The sequence below is a fragment of the Gekko japonicus genome, unplaced genomic scaffold (assembly GCF_001447785.1).
Source record: "Gekko japonicus isolate JY-2015 unplaced genomic scaffold, Gekko_japonicus_V1.1 scaffold3638, whole genome shotgun sequence".
NCBI lineage: Eukaryota > Metazoa > Chordata > Lepidosauria > Squamata > Gekkonidae > Gekko > Gekko japonicus.
In genome coordinates this window covers 97,775-119,523 of record NW_015167648.1, presented here as the reverse complement: position 1 = coordinate 119,523, position 21,749 = coordinate 97,775, and the positions used below count along the sequence as shown (strand labels likewise).

The window sequence follows — 21,749 nt, the reverse complement described above, 5'->3', positions numbered from 1 at the left end:
GTCTCCGGCTTGGTGTCGGGACCAATGCTCCCTCTAAGCTGTGTAGTCTGGTGAGCAAAAGTTCTACTTTGTGAGCTACTGGCATTAAAGTGAGCTATTTGGCTACTGCATCAATTAGTTTGCCCTGGAGCCACCCTTCCTGAGCTAAGACAAAAATGTGTGAGCTGGAGGCTAAAAAACTGTGAGCTAGCTCACACTAACTCAGCTTAGAGGGAACACTGGTCAGGACACAATGGAAGGTCCTGAAATTTACCCAGGTTTGACCGGACACCTCTCCCCCCACCCAGCCAGTTTTTATGGGGAAGGAGGTCGGACATCCCGTGACCATCCAGCCCCCCTCACCTCCAGGCCATGTGTCCTCCCAGCCTGGCCAAATCCATCCCTGGGCGCTCAGTCCCTGACCCTGACGGAAGCCAAGGCCCTCCTGCCTCCCCTCCAAGGGGGGATGCCAAAACCCTCTGTCCTGTTCCACCCATTGAAGAGAGGTCACGGGGTGGGAAGGCCCCGAGGAACTAGAATTGAACTGCCTGGCTCATGAGGGGAGAGGTGGGAGACTGCAGCCCTGAAGTCAGCAAATAGAAATGTTTCTTTGCGCCTCCCCCCACCCCCACCCATCCAGACAGTCTCTGCTTCCTCTTCCCCCCAGTCCAAATCACTGGCAAGCAGTGTTCCCTCTCAGCTGTGTTAGTGTGAGCTAGCTCACAGTTTTTTAGCCTCCGGGTCACACATGTTTGTCTTCGCTCAGGAAGGAGGGCTCCAGAGCAAACCAACTTATGCAGCAGCCAAATCGCTCACTCACAACTTTAATGCCAGCAGCTCACAAAGTAGAATTTTTGCTCACAGGACTCCACAGCTTTGAGGGAACATTGGCAAGTCCTCCCCAATGCAGGGAAGGGGCTGGATCTCACCCCTCCCCTCCCCAGCCAGGTGCAAAGATGAGCAGAAGAGGAGGAGCGGCCGAAGGAGAAGAACCCCCCCCCCAGCTCTGCAGTGGGGCGACTCTCCCTCCCTCCCCCGGATCGGGGCCTGCCCCTGGCCTCTCTACTTCCCCTCCCTACCACCCCCGGATGTCCCAGCCTCGCCTCCCACCGACCAGCCCCAGGATTCCCCCTTGGCTCACGGGGGAGGAGGGCGGAGGAGCTGATGCCGCTTTGCACGCAGGAGAGCCGGAAAGGCCGATCCCCCCCCCCTCCTCCCCCTTGCATATTCCAGGCCAGGAAGAAAGTGACCACTCCACCCCGCTTTCCTGGCGGCCTCTCTGGGGTTTTGGCCTCGCTGGCAGCCAGGAGGGGAACTTGTCCGTCGAAGTCTGCCTCTCCCCCCCCCCCCCCGGGGTGTGTGTGCTAAAAACAGTTCACATCCAGCGGCAGGCATGAACGGGGTCCAGCGAGCAGGCAGTCAGTCCCCACCGCGGTCTGGGTTACAGCGGCTGTTGATGTTGATACAGATGTTCCTATCGGGGCCGGGGCCTTGGTCGTATAATGCTTCCTAGCCACACCCCTGCCCCGGGATCTACTAAAAGGAAGGACAGGATTGCCCATTGGAAACAATGGGAGACGCTGGAAGACCCATTGGAAACAATGGGAGCCAGGAATGCCAATTGACTTGCATGGGCTCCATTGGAAATCATTACAGCACAAGTAGAGTTGCAATAAAAATGCGGAAGTACATCCCCTCTGCCCCGTCTAATTTTTTTTTTTTTTTTTTACAAAAACAACCGATAGCAGACATCAACACTGCATTGCGCCTAGATGGCATCTCCTGTTGTCTCACATTCGCATTTACGTCTCGCGGATGTGCAAAATAATCTTAAGAGAGCAGAAGAACAGACTCAAACGCAATCCAGAATTCAGTCACACCCGAGACAGTGTTCCCTCGAAGCTGAGTGAGTGTGAGCTAGCTCACGGTTTTTTAGCCTCCAGCTCACAGATTTTTGTCTTAGCTCAGGAAGGGACGGCTCCAGAGCAAGCTAATTTATGCGGTATCCAAATCACTCGCTCCCTACTTTAATGCCAGCAGCTCACAAAGTAGAATATTTGCTCACAAGACTCCGCAGCTTAGAGGGAACATTGCACCCGACCGAAACCAGAGTTCGAACCTGCTGCTCGCCCTCCGCCCTCGTCTTCTGAACTCATTTTGCAACCTGGCATTCCCTCTCCACGCCCCCTGCCCCCCCCCCCACGTCCCTTCCTCTACCCCTGCATACACCCACACACACACCCATGCACTTTTAGTTCATCCGATCCTGCTCTTCGGGGCTGATGCAGGCACCCACTTTTGGGGGGCGGAGAGAGAGAGAGAGCGAGAGAGAGAGGATCCTGCGGGAAGTGACGCGCTGCCGCCGTCTCCCTTCTCTCTAGGAGCGCAGACTCGCCCCCCTTAACCCTCTGCAAGAAGCCAAGCGGGCGGGCCGGGGACAACACCTTCGGGGATGACATCCGTCTCCACAATCCAACGCTAACTCTGCAGATTTCCCATTTCCAGAAGCTGGACTTGGATTCTCGGTGCAAAGTCAAGGAGGTATAAAAATGCATACGGGGAGGGACGGGTTGAAGAAGGAAGTAGGGGGGGGGGGAGGGAACTGCTGGCGGCGACCCAGAGGGGCTTGGCCGAAGACAGAGGACCAATGCTCCCTCTAAGCTGTGGAGTCTTGTGAGCAAAAATCCTACTTTGTGAGCTATCGGCATTAAAGTTGTGGGCGAGCCATTTGGCTGCTGCATAAATTAGTTGGCTCTGGAGCCATCCCTTCCTGAGCTAAGACAAAAATGTGTGAGCCAGAGGCTAAAAAACTGTGAGCTAGCTCACACTCACTCAGCTTAGAGAGAACACTGCAGAGGACTCCCGAGCTTCTTGCAATGGGATGGCGTGGGGGGGGGGAGGCCGGGGAAAGGCAGCCGCCGGCCCAGGAGAGGAAGCGAGAGTCCCCCCCCTCCCCTTTTCAGGGCCCTGCATCCCGGAGAGCTGTGTGACTGGTCCAAAATCACCCAGTGAGCTTCCGCAGCAGATGGGGATTCGAACCTGGGTCCCCCAGGGGACTCTTCTGAAGCTCTAGCCGCAGCACCACACTGGCTTCCGTTGGTTGGCTGTTGTTGAAGGGTAGCAAGCAGCCAGGCCTTGTTGAGTCTTGCAAGTCAAGGGGTATCAAGTCACCCAGTGGTTGCTTCCAGGACTAGGGTAGCCAACATCCAGGTATGAGCTGGAGGTCTCCCAGAATTAAATTAATGTAATTATAGTGTATGTGATTAAAGACATTGAATTTAATTTAAAAACACTGTTGCTGTGCAGGCCGCCTGCATTTTTCTGCCCCTTCTCCTCAGCCAGGTGCCCGGACAGAGCTCTTGCCTAACACTTCAGGGCTTCGGGTAAAGGGGTCGCCAGCAATGCTCCCTGTAAGCTGTGGAGTCTTTATGAGCAAAAATTCTACTTTGTGAGCTACAAGCATTAACATTTTGAGTGAGCGATTTGGCTACTGCATAAATTCGTTTGCTCTGGAGCCCTCCTTCCTGAGCGAAGACAAAAATGTGTGAGCCGGAGGCTAAAAAACTAAGCTAGCTCGCACTAACTCAGCTTAGAGGGAACACTGGTCACCAGTCTCTCTTGTCCTTTTTGGGTTTATTTTAGGAATTAGCCCTTAGGACAGGCTGAGCCAATGCGATGAGAGGCTAAGCTTGTTAATAAAAAGCCAAACAGAAACATTTAACTTTCCCAATGAACCATGGAGGCATATCTCAAATACCTTGGTTTGTAATATAGAAAAATGATCTTAAATGTGGTCTACAAACCACAAGATGCCCTTTTGTTCTGATCCACCAGGGCAATTCTCATGTGTCTCCTGGGCATACGAAGATTTGGGATATGTATCCCCATTCTCTTTTACTTTCCATGTGTCTTCCCTTCCTCCCAGAGAGAAGCCAAGTGACAAAAGGCATCTTTACACAATCAGAGGTGACTCAAGAGAAGGGGAAAGAGATGGAAGAGGAGAACCCAGAAGGACCTGGAACTGGCAAGACAGCAAAGAAAGGCCCCCATCCCACCCAAGCTGGGAGTGGTGCTGAATTCTGGGAGAGCCCGGCGCCAGATATCCATTGTCAGCTCACTGCAATCTCAGATGCACACTGCCGACGCTTCCGGCAATTCTGCTACCATGATGCCAGTGGGCCCCGAGAGGTTTGCAGCCAGCTCCATGGACTTTGCAGCCAGTGGCTAAAGCCGGAGAGGCACTCCAAGAAGCAGATCCTGGACCTGGTGATCCTGGAGCAGTTCCTGACTATCCTGCCCCAGGAAATGCAGTGCTGGGTCAGAGGATGCAGGCCGGAGACCAACTCCCAGGTGGTGGCCCTGGCCGAAGGTTTCCTCCTGAGTCAGGCAGAGGAGAAGAGGCAGGTAGAACAGGTGAGGGGCTTCCCCCAAGATATGTGCAATTCAAGCAACGATATCTGGCCTTATCTCTGTGCCGGATTTATGCATAAGCTAAATAAGCTACAGCTTAGGGCCTCGCAATCTGCTGGGGCCTCGAATAAAAACACAATATAAAAAATGATTTCAAATATTAAAAAGGCGTATATATTTTAAATTTTTCTGAGACCAGCTGATGCAATTTAAAACAGTAGGGGGCCTCTGGGTTTTGTACAGCTTAGGGCCTCAGCAAGTCTAAATCTGGCCCTGCCTTATCTGAAAGGTTTCCTGCCAGACATCTGCCCAAGTGTTACTCATCCAAATGGGAAATTTAACAGCCTTCTTAAGCAGCCACTACGACTAGGGAATTTCTTATCCGAACCAATGTAATGAGAGACTAAGCTGGTTAACATCCTTAAAGAGCCAAACAGAGGCACTCAACTTTCCCAAGAACCATGGAAGCACATCTCAAATAGCTTGGTGTAGAGAGCCAGGTTGGTGTAGTGGTTAAGTGCGCGGACTCTAATCTGGGAGAACTGGGTTTGATTCCCCACTCCTCCACTCGCACCTGGCTGGATGACCTTGGGCAAGCCATAGTTCTGGCACAGCTGTCCTTGAAAAAAGAGCAGTTTTCTGTCAAGAGCTCTCTCAGCCCCACCTACCTCACAGGGTGTCTTTTGTGGGGAGGGGAAGGGAAAGGAGTTTGTAGGCCGCTCTGAGACACCTTTGGGTAGTGAAGGGCGGGGTATAAATCCAATCTCTTCTCGTCTTCTTCTTCTTGCATTGTAATACAGAAAAATAATATTAAACCTGGTCTACAAACCACAAGATGATCTTTTGCTCTCGCCCTGCCCTGGATAGTCCAGGCAAGCCCGATCTCATCAGACCTTGGAAGCTAAGCAGGATCGACTCTGGCAAGTACTTGGAAGGGAGATCTCCAAGGAATACCAGGGCAGGCTGCAGAGGCAGGCAGTATCTATCTGTCAGGGAAGTTATTGTTAAGGGAAACTGGGTCCTATTCTCTCTTAGCCATTTTTTTAAAATAAGCTCTGTCTCTGGCCTCCGTTCTATGGTCCTCTGGCTTTGTATCCCATAAGGCTTTGCATCGTGTCTAGCTAAGTGCTGCATTGGATTCACTATGTCCTAGAACACCGTTTATATTTTTCTGAGTTCATGATATTAGTCTTTAAGCCTAAACATAGTTTACCCAGCTCCTGAGTTATCCTTGACATAGTATATGTCTAGAGCCGCACCGACCCACTGATAGCATACAGATTGTCATTTAGAGAAGCACCATAGTAGCCTGGGGCTTCTTGCCCTTACAGCTATTACATCATATAACAGGCAGAGTTCATATTTGCTGTATATGAGGGGTTGGATTTGGTCAAGTACGTCAGATGTCCGTCACAGGTCTAATTGACAGCCACATTAGCTTCAATAGATGGCAAAATGTATTTAACATTTGGATTTTCTTTTTTAGTCACTGTTATTCTGGGCCAAACACCCTCCATTCAGGTCTAGACAGAATAACCAGGATATAAACTCTATAGAACTACAGTGAACTCTATTTAGGTATCTAATTAATCTGATTAATTCTGTATACTGCATACTAGAATGTTATGTTTGAAAATTTCTGCATTCTGGTTTTGTCCTTCAATAAATAATAGATACTTTGGAACAGCTCTCTCTCTCTCCCCCCCTTTCTCCCTCCCTCTCCCTCTCCCCCTTTCTCTCCCTCCCTCTCCCTCTCCCCCTTTCTCTCCCTCCCTCTCTCTCTCCCCCTCTCTCCCTCTCCCCTCTCTCCCTCCCCTTTTCTCCTTCCCTCTCCCTCTCTCCCTCCCTCTCCCCCTCCCTCTGAATCTATGGGGTCCCTGCCAGCGTCATCCCCTTCCCTTATCAAGCTGGGTGAAGAAGGCCGTCCCGCACTCCTATATTCCCCAACACTAGCCACCTCTCTGATACGTCTTAGCCTCAGCAGGGGTCACCAGAAGTCACCATGACTTCCAGGCACACACGCACACGTACACACACACAAAATACTTTTGTTCTGACCCACCAGGACAATTCTTGTGTGTCTCCTGAGCTCATGAAGGTTTGTGATGTTCACTGGTGTATCTCCATTCTCTTTGATTTTCCGTGTTACTGCCTGTGTCTCTCCTTCCCCCCAGAGGGAAGCCCCTCATAGCCAAGTGACTAAAGACATCTTTCCACAGTCAGAGGTGACCGAAGGGAAGGGGAAAGAGATGGAAGAGGAGAACCCAGAAGGACCAGGAACTGGCAAGGCAGCAAGCAACTGGCAAGACAGCCCCCATGCCACCCAAGCTGGGAGTGGTGTTGAGTTCTGGGAAAGACCGGTGCCAGATATCCATTATCAGCTCACTGCAATCTCAGACTCACATTGCAGACGCTTCCGTCAGTTCCGCTACCATGAGGCGAATGGGCCCCGAGAGGTTTGCAGCCGGCTCCATGGACTTTGCAACCACTGGCTGAAGCCGGAGAGGTTCACCAAGAAGCAGATGCTGGACCTGGTGATCCTGGAGCAGTTCCTGGCTGTCCTGCCCCAGGAAATGCAATGCTGGGTCAGAGGATGTGGGCCGGAGACCAGTTCCCAGGTGGTGGCCCTGGCCGAAGGTTTCCTCCTGAGTCAGGCAGAGGAGAAGAGGCAGGCAGAACAGGTGAGGGGATTCCCTCCAGGTATGTCCAATTCAAGTAGGGATATCTGGCCTTATCCTAAAGATTCCCTGATGACATCTGTCCAAGTGTTACTCATTCAAACAGGAGATTTCACGGCCTCCTTCAGCAGCCTCTTCTACTAGAGAATTTCTTATCCCTCCAGATAACTCACCAGGTCTGCTGATGGAAGGGTGCAGAGTCTGGGAGTGGGCCAGGATCCATTCCTTGGTCTCTTTTCCATTCAGTCTCTTACCCAGTCTCCCTGCTGTTTCAGATGTGGACACCATCCGTGAAGACGGAAGCGACATTCCCAGAGGCGGGAGGAGCTTCCTTGGAGCAAGGGCAGAGGGCGCAGGCCCAGGAGTGTGCCCAAGATGCCCTCTCCTGTGGTAAGGACTTATCATGCCTGAATGCAACTGGGGCACGCTTTGAATCTGATGGGTAGAGAGTTCAGGTCAGGGAAAAAATTAGAGACTTCTTCACACAACACAGAGTTAATTTGTCCACTAACTGATGCCTCTGAAAGGAGTCCAGTCAACGTCCATTAACTGATGCCTCTAAATGGCAATTCCTTCCATTAATTTTAAATATTGACCGCTCACCTTCTTTCCATGATTTCCGCAGGGCCTGCAAAAGGGAGATGTTCCTCCAGGCCTGTGGTTGAGGTGGTGGAGATATAGTTACCATGGTGGCTCTTTTTGTAGCAGGAACTCCTTTGCATATTAGGCCACACCCCCTAATGTAGCCAATCCTCCAAGAGCTTACAGAGCTCTTCTTACAGGAGCTACTGTAAGCTCTTGGAGGATTGGCTACATTAGGGGTGTGTCGCTTAATATGCAAATGAGTACCTGCTACAAAAAGAGCTCATATGCAATCTATACTGTCTTTTGTCTGCCCCCTTCAGCACAAATTACCATCTGTCTGCACACGTGTGGGGAGCTTATGCAGGAGTGATTGGGCAATGCCATCAACTGCTGTTATAGTTTGTTTATTGATGTTACCGGTGAGATTGTTATTTATTGAGGTTATATTACTGTTGCTTCACGCCCGTTTGTGAAGTTTTGTAAGTTGAATTGGATATCTCTGTTTTGTCATATTCCACCCTCAGCCTGCTTTCGGGGGAGGATGGGCTAGATGCCTAATAATAAATAATAAATTAAATAAGAGGAACAGAAGGAGGTGAATCCAAAATTTTGGGAAGACCTGCAGGAGGAAGGAATATCAAGAGTGAAGGATATGTATAATAGCCAAGGGAATTTATTAACACTTCAGGAGTTGAATCAAAAAACTAGGAAACAGATATTGGTTAAATTTAATGGGATTGTATGTTTTAATTAAACAAGATAAGTATAAAGAAGCTATTAAAAGGGAAGACAATAATATAGAACAAATATTATATGTGAAAGAAATAAAAACAGGTTTGGCAGGGAAGGTTTATTTAGAACTGGTAAAAGATACGGAATTTATGTTTAGAAGTTTCAAAAAGAAATGGAATAAAGAAAAACAATTTACTACCGAGGATGTTAAGAAGTTAATGGTGAACTTGAAGAAAATTAAGCTAGAAAAGTATAGAGAACTCGAAAGGAAGATAATCTTGAAGTGGTATAGAACCCCTGCCCAACTGGCATATAATAAAAGGATGAAACCTAATTGCTGGCACTGTAACGCAAAAGAAGGGTGGTACTCTCACTTATGGTGGGAATGCCCAAAGGTGACAGACTTTTGGGAAAAGATACAGGGGGAAATAGCAGAGTTATGTAAAATTAACTTGGATATAGACGTCGATTTATTATTTATGGGTGTATTGGGAAACTATAGAATTGAGAAACAAAATCAGGATATTTTTAAAGCATTGATATTAGCAGCGCATGCAGTGATTGCATACGGTTGGAAGGAGAACTCAAAATGGACTCTAGAAAAATGGAATGAATATCTATACAAATATATACAGTCAGACATATTGGAATGTTTAAAGCAAGATAAGCTGTGGACTGCAAAAAGGAAGGAGATAAAAAAGAAATGGATGGTATACTTTAAATGGGTTTATAAAGGGAAAGCCAACATGGGTATATTTGGAAAGTTGGAAAGAATGTGCTCATGGTTGAAAATGTAAATCGAAAATATGATGTTGGCCACCTTAGGGGGGGAGGGGGAAAATAGGGGTAAAAGAAGTATCAAAACATTTTGGAATTAAATTGTAATGTAATAACAATATTGTGATCAGTGTTCCCTCTAAGCTGAGTTAGTGTGAGCTAGATGACAGTTTTTTAGCCTCCAGCTCACACTTTTTTGTCTTAGCTCAGGAAGGATGGCTCCAGAGCCCAACTAATTTATGCAGTAGCCACCAATGTTCCCTCTAAGCTGTGGAGTCTTGTGAGCGAAAATCCTACTTTGTGAGCTACAGGCATTAAAGTTGTGAGCGAGCCATTTGGCTGCTGCATAAATGAGTTTGCTTTGAGGCCATCCTTCCTGAGCTAGAGCAAAAATTTGTGAGCTGGAGGCTAAAAAACTGTGAGCTAGCTCACACCAACTCAGCTTAGAGGGAACACTGGTAGCCACATTGCTCGCTCACAACTTTAATGCCAGCAGCTCACAAAGTAGATTTTTTGCTCACAAGACTCTACAACTTAGAGGGACCATTGATTGTGATACAATAAAAACACATTAACAAAATTAAATAAGAGGAACTCAAGGTGGCTCAAAAGAGGAAAGGTAGACAAACCTGGGCAGAGCTATTCTGCCTAGTGAATCAAGGGAGCCTACACCTTCTGGGGCAGCAGAGCTCTGAGAACCAGTTCCGAGGGCCCAATAATCATGGGAAGATCTGGCTTCTGTGCCCGTGCTTGTAAGGGACATCTGGTGGGCCGCTTTGGGAAATACACTGCTGGAGTAGGGATGGCAAGGCTATGGCCCGGCACCTCCAGGAGCTTTGGGGAAGGGCTTTGGGAGGGACTTGCGGCACATGTGGTGTCATGTTGACATTGCTCTTTGCTGAAAACCTGGTTGTGACGTTAGCACGCCAAGAGACACTCTGAAAACTCATTCACAGTACCCTTGAGTCTTCAGATGCGCTCCTGTCACATCTGTGTCGAATGTGATGGCGACGGGTCATGCGGCGACGTCATTTCCACCCCTCTCTTGCCCTCCCCCCAGCCCAGACGCAGGTCTCAAAGAAGTCTGAAATGCGTTGGCAGCATTTATAGTCCCCGAGGCTCATAGGTACCTGGTGCTTCTCTGCTGCCTCTCTCGGAATTTAATTTAAAATGTTTAAAAATGTGTTGAGTGTACACCGGGCAAGGTTTCACAACCCTGAGAAGGGTGTGTGTGTGCGTGAAGCAGGGAACAAGCAAGGAAACACCCTTCCTTCCTCCTTTGTCTCAGGAACAAGCAGTGAAGAGATGCTGTTGAGCCGTCATCTTTTCAGAGGTGTGGAAACGGCTGATGGACCTCCAGTCCAGGTAGGGAAGATGAGCAGGGGACAGCCTGGGTCCCTTCTGCTTTCCCACCGGGGCTTTTGCTCCTGTAGTTTCTACAGGGTGCCTGCCTGAGAGACCCTCTGAATGCTGTTCTTTCCCCCCATACGAAGCCTTCCATCCTGTACCTTCCCAGACTTCTCCCTTCCAGTCTGCAATCTCTGCCTGGCATGATCTCTGACGAGGGAATCTGCCTTTTCTTCCAGTGTCCCTTTTCCTTGGAGGAGGTGTCCGTCTATTTCACTGAGGAGGAATGGGCCCTGCTGGATCCGGGACAAAGAGCTCTGTACAGGGAAGTCATGCTGGAGAACTATGGGAATGTGGCCTTCCTGGGTAAGGATCTTTCATAGGTGCCAGAGGTGCAAATTGCTGGCATTGTGACAGGGCTGTAGCCAGCCATGGGGGCTCACGTGGTGGCACCCCCTATTGATTTTTCAGCGCCCCACCACTCCAATCTTCCCCTTTAATTCCTAATTCAGCATTAGCCAAGCCACGCTAGCCTGAAGCATGCACGACTCACTCAAGGCCGGAGCCTTGATTCACCCCCAACTCACCCAGGGCCGGGAGGGGGAGGAAGCCTGGGCTAAAATGGCCTCTGAAGTCAGGAGACCGCCCCTCCCCCATAAAGGGCTGTTTTCCTGGCATGCTTGGGGTTCTGCATATATGAATGGGAGAACCTGTCGAAGGGAGCTTTGACTCTTGGATGCTTATGCCCTGGAAACCTTGTTAGTCTCAAAGGTGGTACTGGACTCAAAATAAATCATGGGTTATTTAGGGTTGCCAAGCTGCTGGGGGGGGCACCCGGCAACCTCCCAGAATTTCAATAGATCCTGTTTTCATTACCGCTCAATCATCTTCCTCCCCCATACCCCTTCCATGTGCATCCGCCCTGTATATAAACCCCGCCAGGGAGCAAGCAATCGGGACAGAATTTTTTGCGAACCTCCAGAAGGAAGAGAAGGAAACAGGTTATTATTCCCACCCAGGATTCACCCAAACAGGCACTCCAGCAAGATGATCCGCGCAGCATGGTACCAAAGTCCTCGTGCCACTCTGCATGCCTTGGATGCCACACACCCCTTTTCTCACCTGGCCACCTCCCGGACTGGCCATGCCAAGGCTCCTCAAGAGTTAAACAGAGACGCTTTAAAAAAATATATATTTTCTCAAATAAAAGTGAGCTACAAACTGGAGCTGCAGTGGCTCAAGTGGTTAAGACGCTGAACTGCAGGCTGTGGAAGGTCAGTAGTTCAGCAGTTCAAGACCCAGGTGCCGCAAGACAGGGTGAGCTCCTGTCTCTAGTTCCAGCTCCTGCCAACCTAGCAGTTCGAAAGCAAGAAATTGCTAGTAGATAAAAAGGTACCACTTCGGTAGGACGGTAACAGCGTTCCGTGCGCCTTGGTGTTTAGTCATGCCGGCCACATGACCACGGAAACGTCTTCGGACAGCGCTGGCTCTTCGGCTTTGAAACGGAGATGAGCACCGCAACCCTAGAGTCGGATTCGACTGGCTTTCGAGCAAGGGAACCTTTACCTTTACTTACAAATGGGAAGGGGGTTAGGGGAAAATATAGATTCATCAGATTTATCAAATATTGTGGGTTGTTGCATACAACAAGTTAAATCAGGTGTATTAGTAAGAATACGTATTTCAAATATAGAAGCAGACCATAAAACTTCAATATTACAGTGTTTGGGGATGGTTTCTCTTTTTAAAAGAATAAACAAGAACTTTCCGAATGTTAGCGATAATCTGTTCCTGCACTTCTTTTTCTACGAAATGACCCGTTTCAAATACAGAAGCAGGCATTAAAACATCGATATTACAGAATTGGGGGATAAATTCTCTCTTTTTAAAAGAATAAACAAGAACTTTCCGAATGTTAGCGATAATCTGTTCACAATAAGAGAGATTACATTTTTGACAGTTTATACCTGCATTATACTTTCTGCCTTTCTAAGGTGAAGTGGTCCGAAAGACCCAATCAAGGGTCTTCCTTGAGGGAGTTTTCCGGAGGCTGTCAGCACCCTCCTAATCCCCCCTCCCTCCTAGTTAAAGGTAAAGGTTCCCTTGCACGAAAGCCAGTCAAATCCGACTCTAGGGTTGCGGTGCTCATCTCCATTTCAAAGCCGAAGAGCCAGCGCTGTCCGAAGACATTTCCGTGGTCATGTGGCCTGCATGACTAAACACCAAGGCGCAAGGAACGCTGTTACTTTCCCACCAAAGTGGTTACACAACTGGATAAAGGTTCTCACGATTAACCAATGACCACAGACTGGAGTCTGGTCTTGAAAAAGGATGTTAGCTGCAGGGAGACTTGAATCATGAACAGCTGCAAGTTGGCCCAGACCACTTAATAATCATGTTAGCCCTTGGGGGAACTAGGGTGCTTTGTCGCACAGATCCATTCCCCTTCTACTGGTTGGGATTGTGGGCTTTGATCTTGACCATGGTTCCATTCTTCCAAAAAATGTTTACTCTTGAATCTCTTTCCTTCTCCATATAAGAATTCTCTCTCTCTCTCTCTCTCTCTCTCTGCCAAAGAAGCCAGTAATATAAGAGAGACTTTGGTGGAGACGGACAAGAGGCTTGTATCCAAAGAAAGGCTGGAGAACTCCTCAAGAGGATCCCAAGAGCATATTTCCTTCACAGAAGAGGTGCCTGCGAGTGAGTATCCTTCATGGCTATATCAAGGGAACAGGCAAGGAATAGCCATGGGGGGTGTTTCTGATTCACTTGTGAGCAACATTTGGTTTGGTACAATCATACAGCCTTCTGGAGGCCTAGAATCATAGAGTTGGAAGGGACCTCCAGGATCCTCTCGTCCAACCCCCTGCACAGTGCAGGCAATTCACCGATACATCCCTCCCCCCACAACCCCAGTGACCTTTGCTCCATGCCCAAAAGGTGACAAAAAACTCCCTCCAGGAACCCTGGCCAAACTGACCTGGAGAAAAATTACTTCCTGCCCCCGAAGTGGGGATCAGCATTTCCCTGAGCACGTAAGAAAGGGCCACGAGAACTAAGCACTTCTGACCCTCCCTTCTCGTGATCTCCCTGAGTTCACAGAATCAACACTGCCATCAGAAAGCCATCTAGCCTCTGTTTAGAAGTCTCCCAAGAAGGAGAGGTCACCACCAATGTTCCCTCTAAGCTATGGAGTCTTGTGAGCAAATATTCTACTTTGTGAGCTACTGGCATTAAAGTTGCGAGCAAGCAATTCGGCTGCTGCATAAATTAGTTTGCTCTGGGGCCCTCCTTCCTGAGCGAAGAGAAAAATCTGCGAGCCGGAGGCTAAAAAACTGTGAGCTAGCTCACACTAACTCAGCTTAGAGGGAACACTGGTCACCACCTCCTTAGGAAGCCTGTTCCACTGAGGAACTGCTCTGCCAGAAAGTTCTTCCTGACGTTTAGCGGAAAACTCTTTTGATTTAATTTCAACCCATTGGTTCTGGTCCGAGCTTCTGGGGCAACAGAAAACAACTCTGTACCATCATCTAGATGACAGCCCCTCAGGTACTTGAAGATGGTTATCATGTCACCTCTTAGTTGTCGCTTCTCCAGGCTAAATCTGGAAGCTCAGAAACTCCTTCTGGGCAAGAGCTCAGCTGTGGGGGTGAGGTATCCTTAAATACTGGATATTCTGGAGAAATGTGGAGGGGTGGTTAAGATCAGCCAGGCTGGACGAGAACAAACAGCCATGAATCCTTTCCTATGGCAGTCACATAGATGTCTTTGGACCTTACCAGCCCTCCCTGGTGGTAACAGGTTCTCTCTCTTTATTCCAGCAGAGGATGATCAGAGGAATGAGGTGGGTGAAGACCTTCATCAGCAAATGCCAGATAAAGTTAAAAATGAAGACCTAACAGAAAATGTCAGGAATCAAGGCCAGCCTAAGAGAAAGAAAGGTGGCCATGTGGTTGAGAAGCAAGGTGGAAGAAAGCGTAATGTACTTTTTCCAAAGCAAATGATAGCGAAGGCAAGTAAATCCATTCAGCACGGAAAGTACTTCAGAAATAGATCGCAGCTCCGTGTGCACCGAAGTATACACAGAGGGGAGAAACCTTTTGAGTACTCGGAGTATGAAAAGAAATTCAGTCAGAGTTACAGTCTTCAGGAGCACCAAAAAACCAACACAGGGGAGAAACTGTTTGGATGCTCAGTATGTGGGAAGAGATTCAGTAGGAGTGGCACTCTTCAACTGCACCAAAGAAGCCACACAGGGGAGAAACCTTTTGAATGCTCAGAGTGTGGAAAGAGATTCAGTAGGAGTGGCACTCTTCAACTGCACCAAAGAAGCCACACAGGGGAGAAACCTTTTGAATGCTCAGAGTGTGGAAAGAGATTCAGTAGGAGTGGCACTCTTCAACTGCACCAAAGAAGCCACACAGGGGAGAAACCTTTTGAATGCTCAGAGTGTGGAAAGAGATTCAGTAGGAGTGGCACTCTTCAACTGCACCAAAGAAGCCACACAGGGGAGAAACCTTTTGAATGCTCAGAGTGTGGAAAGAGATTCAGTCACACTGGCCATCTTGAACTGCATCATAGAAACCACACAGCAGAGAAACCCTTTGACTGTTCAGTGTGTGGAAAGAAATTTAGTCACAGTGGCACTCTTCAGCTGCACCAAAGAACCCACACAGGGGAGAAACCTTTTGAATGTTCAGAGTGTGGAGAGAAATTCAGTAGGAGTGGCCATCTTCATCAGCATCGGAGAACTCACACAGCTGAGAAACCCTTTGAATGTTCAGTGTGTGGAAAGAGATTCAGTCAGAGTGGCAATCTTCAAGTGCACCGAAGAACCCACACAGGGGAAAAACCTTTTGAATGTTCAGTGTGTGGAAAGAGATTCATTGTGAGGGGGAATCTTCAACGGCATCAGAGAACCCACACAACAGAGAAACCATTTGAATGCTCAGAGTGTGGAAAGAAATTCAGTCAGAGTTTCAATCTTCAGCAGCACCAAATAACCCACACAGGGGAGAAACCTTTCGAATGCTCTGAGTGTGGAAAGAGATTCAGTCATAGTGGCAAACTTCAATTGCACCAAAGAACCCACACAGGGGAGAAACCTTTTGAATGCTCAGAGTGTGGAAAGAGATTCAGTCGGAGTGGCCATCTTCAACAGCACCAAAGAACCCACACAGGGGAGAAACCTTTTGAATGCTCAGAGTGTGGAAAGAAATTCAATAGGAGTGGCAATCTTCAACAGCATCAGAGAACCCACACAGGGGAGAAACCCTTTGAGTGTTCAGAGTGTGGAAAGAAATTCAGTCAGAGTGTCAAACTTCAACTGCATCAAAGAACCCACACAGGGGAGAAACCTTTTGAATGCTTGGAGTGTGGAAAGAGATTCAGTCAGAATGGTCATCTTCAGCTGCATCAGAGAACCCACACAGGGGAAAAACCTTTTGAATGTTCAGAGTGTGGAAAGAGCTTCAGTCAGAGTGGTCATCTTCAACTGCATCAGAGAACCCACACAGGGGAAAACAGGGGAAAGCGGACGGCGCAGGCGCAGCGGAGCCGGAAGGACAGAGCTGCAGCCGCGCCAGAACGCGTCGCACGTCGGAGGGGCCCAGCTGACCCACCGCAGGAGTGACCGTCGAAATGGAGCCAGAAGACAGCCAAGAGACATCGAGCCGAGGAACGCCGACCCGAAGACCGTCCGGTACCTCCACTGGGTGCTGATAGGGACTGCCCCCCACCCTGTGTTCTGTGGCCATAGATTAGGTATGAGATTCAAAATGTAAGCCACTCAGAGACCCCTTAGCGGGGGTTCGAGCGGGGTAATAAATCGAACGATAAATAAATAAATAAATTTTGAATGATCAGATTGTGGGAAGAGATCACTGACAACCCACACATGGAAGAAACGTTTTGAGTGCTCATAGTTTGGAAAGGAATTGAGTAACTGTAGCAGTCTTCAGCGGCATTAGAGAACCTTTTGAATGCTCTGACTGCGGAGTTTCACTCAGCATGGAAATCTTCTACAGTACCTAAGAACCCACACAGAGAGAAACTGTATAACTGCTTAGCCCCTGAAAAGAGGTTTTCTCTTATTTCATACCTGAAAGACAACCACAGACCATATAAAGCACTGAAATTATATAATCTCTCTTAGAAAGCTTGAATCTACACAGATCCGACGTCCGCCCACACCCCGCATTTTTCGGAAAATAATGCACTTTCCCTGGTATATTTTAACTCCGCTTCCTTGGCCGGGCGATACGGGTTGTTTACGAGTGCTAGACAGTTGCCAGATGTTTTAGTGTGATCGCGCCTTTAAAATCCACCCAGCATCTGTCCCTATCGCATGGCTAATTCTGCGTGTGACCGGGACCTAACTCTTTCTGTCATCTACAAAACTGACAAACATTTCATTTCCCAAATCCTGTGAGGAAATAGATGAGCTGAGGGTAACAGGTATCTATGGAGCTGTGGTGGCTCAAGTGGTTAAGACGCTGAACTGCAGGCTGTAGAAGGTCAGTAGTTCAGCAGTTAAAGACCCGGTGCCACAAGACGGGGTGAGCTCCTGTCTCTAGTTCCAGCTCCTGCCAACCTAGCAGTTCGAAAGCAAGAAATTGCAAGTAGATAAATAGGTACCACTTCGGTGGGAAGGTAACAGCGTTCCGTGCGCCTTGGTGTTTAGTCATGCCGGCCACATGACCACGGAAACGTCTTCGGACAGCGCTGGCTCTTCGGCTTTGAATCGGAGATGAGCACCGCAACCCTAGAGTCGGATTCGACTGGCTTTCGAGCAAGGGAACCTTTACCTTTACCTTTTAACAGATATCTACACCCTCTCCGCTCCTGATGTAAACATAGTGTGACCAGCTGGCATCCTTAATTCACAAACATTTTTTATCTGACAAGCAGTTCTAGAGAGGCATTACACAACCCTAATCCCTCCCTAGTCCAGCCTGCTGTGAGCTTTTCTGGGTGTCACCACCTTGAAGCCCAAAGAGTTCTGGCCATAGGATTTATTTGGGTTGAAAGGAAAAGCTTGTGTCCCCCACCCCAACAACTCAGTAAGTTTTAAGGGGGTCAGACCCTCCCCAATATCATCCAGTATTGTGGAAATGGACTGGTCTTCGTGGAGTTGGCAGGTGAACCTTATGGGACACACATTCCCCAATCCCAATTGTCCTCCTCATCAGTGTTCCCTCTAAACTGTGGAGTGTTGTGGGCAAAAATTCTTTTTCATGAGCCAAAAGCGCTGGGCCATGAGCGAAAAGTGCTCCGGTCCACTATGAGGGTAGACCTGGCCTCCAGAGACCAAGTCTACCCACCCTTGTATTCTGTGGGGGTAGACCTAGCCACCAGAGACCAGGTCTTCCCACCCTTGTATCCTATGAAGGTAGATCTGGCCACCAGAGAACAGGTCTCCCTGTCCATTTCCACTATATTGGTAGACCTGGCCTCTGGAGAACAGGTCTACCCATCCCTTTCCACTATATTGGTAGATCTTTCCTCCCGAGAACAGGTCTACCCATCCTTTTCCACTACATTGGTAGACCTGCCCTCCAGAGAAGAAGAGGAGATTGGATTTATACCCTGCCCTTCACTACCCAAAGGTGTCTCAGAGTGGCTTACAAACTCCTTTCTCTTCCCCTCCCCACAACAGACACCCTGTGAGGTAGGTGGGGCTGAGAGAGCTCTGACAGTAACTGCTCTTTTTCAAGAACAGCTCTTATCAGTGCTATGGCTTCCCCAAGGTCATCCAGCCAGGTGCAAGTGGAGGAGTGGGGAATCAAACCTGGTTCTCCCAGATTAGAGTCCACGCACTTAACCACTACACCAAACTAGGTCTACCCATCCCTTTCCACTATATTAGTATACCTGTTGTACAGGTCTGCCTGTCACTTTCCACTATATTGGTAGACCTAGCCTCTGACCTAGCTAGTTTGGTGTAGCGGTTAAGTGCGCGGACTCTAATCTGGGAGAACCGGGTTTGATTCCCCACTTCTCCACTTGCAGCTGCTGGATGACCTTGGCCAAGCCACAGTTCTGTCAGAGGTGTTCTTGAAAAAGAGCAGTTTCTGTCAGAGCTCAGCCCCACCTACCTCACAGGGTGTCTGTTGTGGGGAGGGGAAGGAGTTTGTAAGCCACTCTGAGACTCCAAGTGAAGGGCGAGGTATAAATCTTCTTCCTCTTCTGAAGAACAGGTCTACCTATATAGTGGAAAGGAATGAGTAGACCTGGCCTTAGACCGCTGCTCTGCACTGAGTCTTAAAATCTCCTGAGCTAAGGGCGGGCTAGAAATGGATGTTCTCTCTAGTGCAGCTTAGCAGGAACACTGCTTCCCACCAATGTTCCCTCTAAGCTATGGATTCTTGTGAGCAAATTTTTTTCTTTGTGAGCTACTGGCATTAAAGCTGTGAGCGAGCGATTTGGCTACTGCATCAATTAGTCTGCTCTGGAGCCATCCTTTCTGAGCTAAGACAAAAATGTGTGCGCTGGAGGCTAAAAAACTGTGAGCTAGCTCACACTAACTCAGCTTCCCACCCATCCCCAGATTCTCCCAGAGAAAGGAAGGAGAAGTAAGATTTCCTCCTCCTGTTCTGACACCCCCCACCGCCCAACTCCATGAGCCAGAAATGACCTGGAGTATATCCCGGGCCAAGGCTTATTCCCAAACCTCTGACTCCTCAGAGGTCCCCTTGAATTCCTCCTTGGAGGTTGTGTCTTTATGCAGCAGGCTGAGACATTTCATCTCACTACTTTAATTTGGAAAGGTATCTACATTAAGGTTGCAAGCAGGCCTGAGGTGGGGGCAGAAATCCTGCCTCTTTCCCAGCAGCTTAGAGTGTGGAAATGGGCATCTGAAGAGATAAATTACCTCCCACAATGCCTCTGTTAAAGGGAGAGGACACTTTTTTCCTCCAGATAGTTAGCAACCCCCGATTAAATATTTGTTTATGAATCAGGGGAAAAAATGAAGCTCAGCTAAGGAAGAATCGTAGCTCATTAAAGAGATTGTTATTTGTTATTTGTATCAGGTACGTAGGCTTTGTGTCTTCTGTGCTTTGAGGCTTTTGAATGAATCTGGGCTTCGTTAAATGTGTCAAAGGTTAGTGTGGCGTGCCTTTTTTTCAATTGTGCACGAAGTTCTAAATGAGAAAACCCTCTTGCAGACGCTTGAGACTCACACCTGGAGCCATGACTGATCCCCGTGAATGAACCTGACTGTCAAAACCCACAGCCAACAACGTAGTACGCGCTTATCAGGAAGGTAATACTTTATTGAAGAGCTATAGATGCACTAACATAGGCACTGTTAAGAATGACGGCTGCCCATGGGGCATAATAGGATATAGGGTATTCGTATGCCCCCCCCCCCCTGCCCTGGCCAATTGGCCCCACTCCTGCACGCGGGAGAAGGAGCTCCGGCCGTTAGCGCTGAAGCTGGGAACCAAGCTCGCTCCCACGGTTCCCTTGACGCTAGACATCAACATCCCACCACCTGCAGAACTTAAGAGATAAGCGTTACAGCAGCGAAGAAGCACAGACGGAATGCACTGGCAATTCGAATACAACTGACCTCCCCAACCCCCATGGCAGCATAGCTGACACTGACCAGGGTTCCCTGTAGGCCGCACTAGGGTGCATCAGCACACAGTTTCCCAGGCCTCGGACTCGACTGGTTTTCGAGGAAGGGAACCTTTACCTTTTTAAGCCGCCCTGAGCCTGCTTCGGCAGGGAGGGTTGGGGTAGAAATTAAATCAATGAAATAAAATTAATTGATACTACAGTTCTAATCCCTTTATAAAGATGCCCCCATGAACATTTTACACAGTTTGCAAAATAATAGAAGTATGAGGGGCTTCCTGACCACTCTCGGCAGCGCATTCCACAAGGTGGGAGCCGTCAAAGAGAACGGGCAGCTGCCAATCTTACCTATTCACAGGATGGCTATTTGGATAGGAAGGGGAAATGGTATCTTTCCTTGCTGGGAAACTCTCTGAGACCACCAAAGGTTCTCTGGAAAACATCCTGGTGACCAGCTGCCACCACTCAGGACCTAGTGAGAACATCTATCATGACCTGCAGAGAAGGGATTCTTCCAGCACAGGATTAGAGCAATAACAGGGTAGAAACCCTATAAAATACCATCCCAGTAGCACCTTTGCAATTTAGCACATGGGGAAGAGGGGAAGAGAAATATTCCACGGAAATAAATTGTACAAAGGGAAACAAAAAAACCCTCTTTATATAAAAAAAGTTTATTATAAAAGAGAAAAATAAGCAAAACGTGGTTGGATTCCAAAAGAGAGTGGAAAAAGATGAAGAAGAGATGGAAAGGCACACAGCAGCAACAACAGAGAGAGGCGCAAATGAAAAGCAGTACTGTCGAACTAGCTAAGCTCTACACACATCACTGTAGCAGGAGCCACAGAGCATACACAGAGGTCCTTGCAGTAACAAGAGGTTGAATGGGTTGTTGGCTGGTTTTCCACGCACAATGCAAATCTGAATTATTCAAGACTGCTTTAGACACAGGCAATAGGTTAGCACTGTACAAAATGATTCACAAAGTTACTTAAAAAATTGTTAGGGACTGTGGTCTATATTACTGTGCACTGTCTGCTAGATCTATTTAATTTTTATCATTAAATGTGCCGTGTTAAAACACTTATGCTTCGCTTCGCTTTTGCTTTTTAGATTTCTGGTTGGTTCTTAATTGCATGTCCCATTCCTGTTGATTCTATTGACTTATTCTGTGTGATCTGCCTTGAGTCCCAGTAAAAAAAGGTGGATGATAAAAGTAATGCTAATAAATAACATAAATAAATAATGGAATAAATAATGGTGTTTAATCATGCCGGCCACATGGCCGCGGAAACGTCTTCGGACAGCGCTGGCTCTTCGGCTTGGAAATGGAGATGAGCACCGCAACCCTAGAGTCAAACTCAACTGGCTTTCGAGCAAGGGAGACCTTTACCTTTACTACCCTATGCAAAATGACATGGTGTGTCTTTTCCAGATCACTCTGCCTGGTTAATGCAGTCCTTCACCGTGTGGCCAGGGAGGGAGGGTAGCTCTTATCCTCCCCAAGTCACAGAATCGCAGAGTCGGAAGGGACCTCCGGGGTCATTTAGGTCAAACCCCTGCACAATGCAAGAAATTCACAAATATCTCCCCCCCCCCACATATACACCCACTGACCTGTTCCATGCCCAGAAGATGACAAAGTACTTCACCTTCTGC

The 21,749-nt window shown here is 48.3% G+C and overlaps 1 protein-coding gene and 1 pseudogene across 1 annotated transcript; one reads left to right on the top strand and one right to left on the bottom strand.

Annotated features, from left to right (window-relative positions):
- Positions 1-21,749, bottom strand: part of LOC107112888 — a 122,881-nt pseudogene that overhangs the window by 9,286 nt on the left and 91,846 nt on the right.
- On the top strand, positions 1,373-16,023 carry LOC107112887 (oocyte zinc finger protein XlCOF6-like; the record flags this gene model as incomplete). Its single annotated transcript, XM_015414084.1, has 5 exons — positions 1,373-1,413; positions 2,361-2,520; positions 10,748-10,846; positions 14,106-14,157; positions 14,330-16,023. Coding segments are annotated over exons 1-5 (2,046 nt in total), but the record flags the coding sequence as incomplete, so codon positions are not given.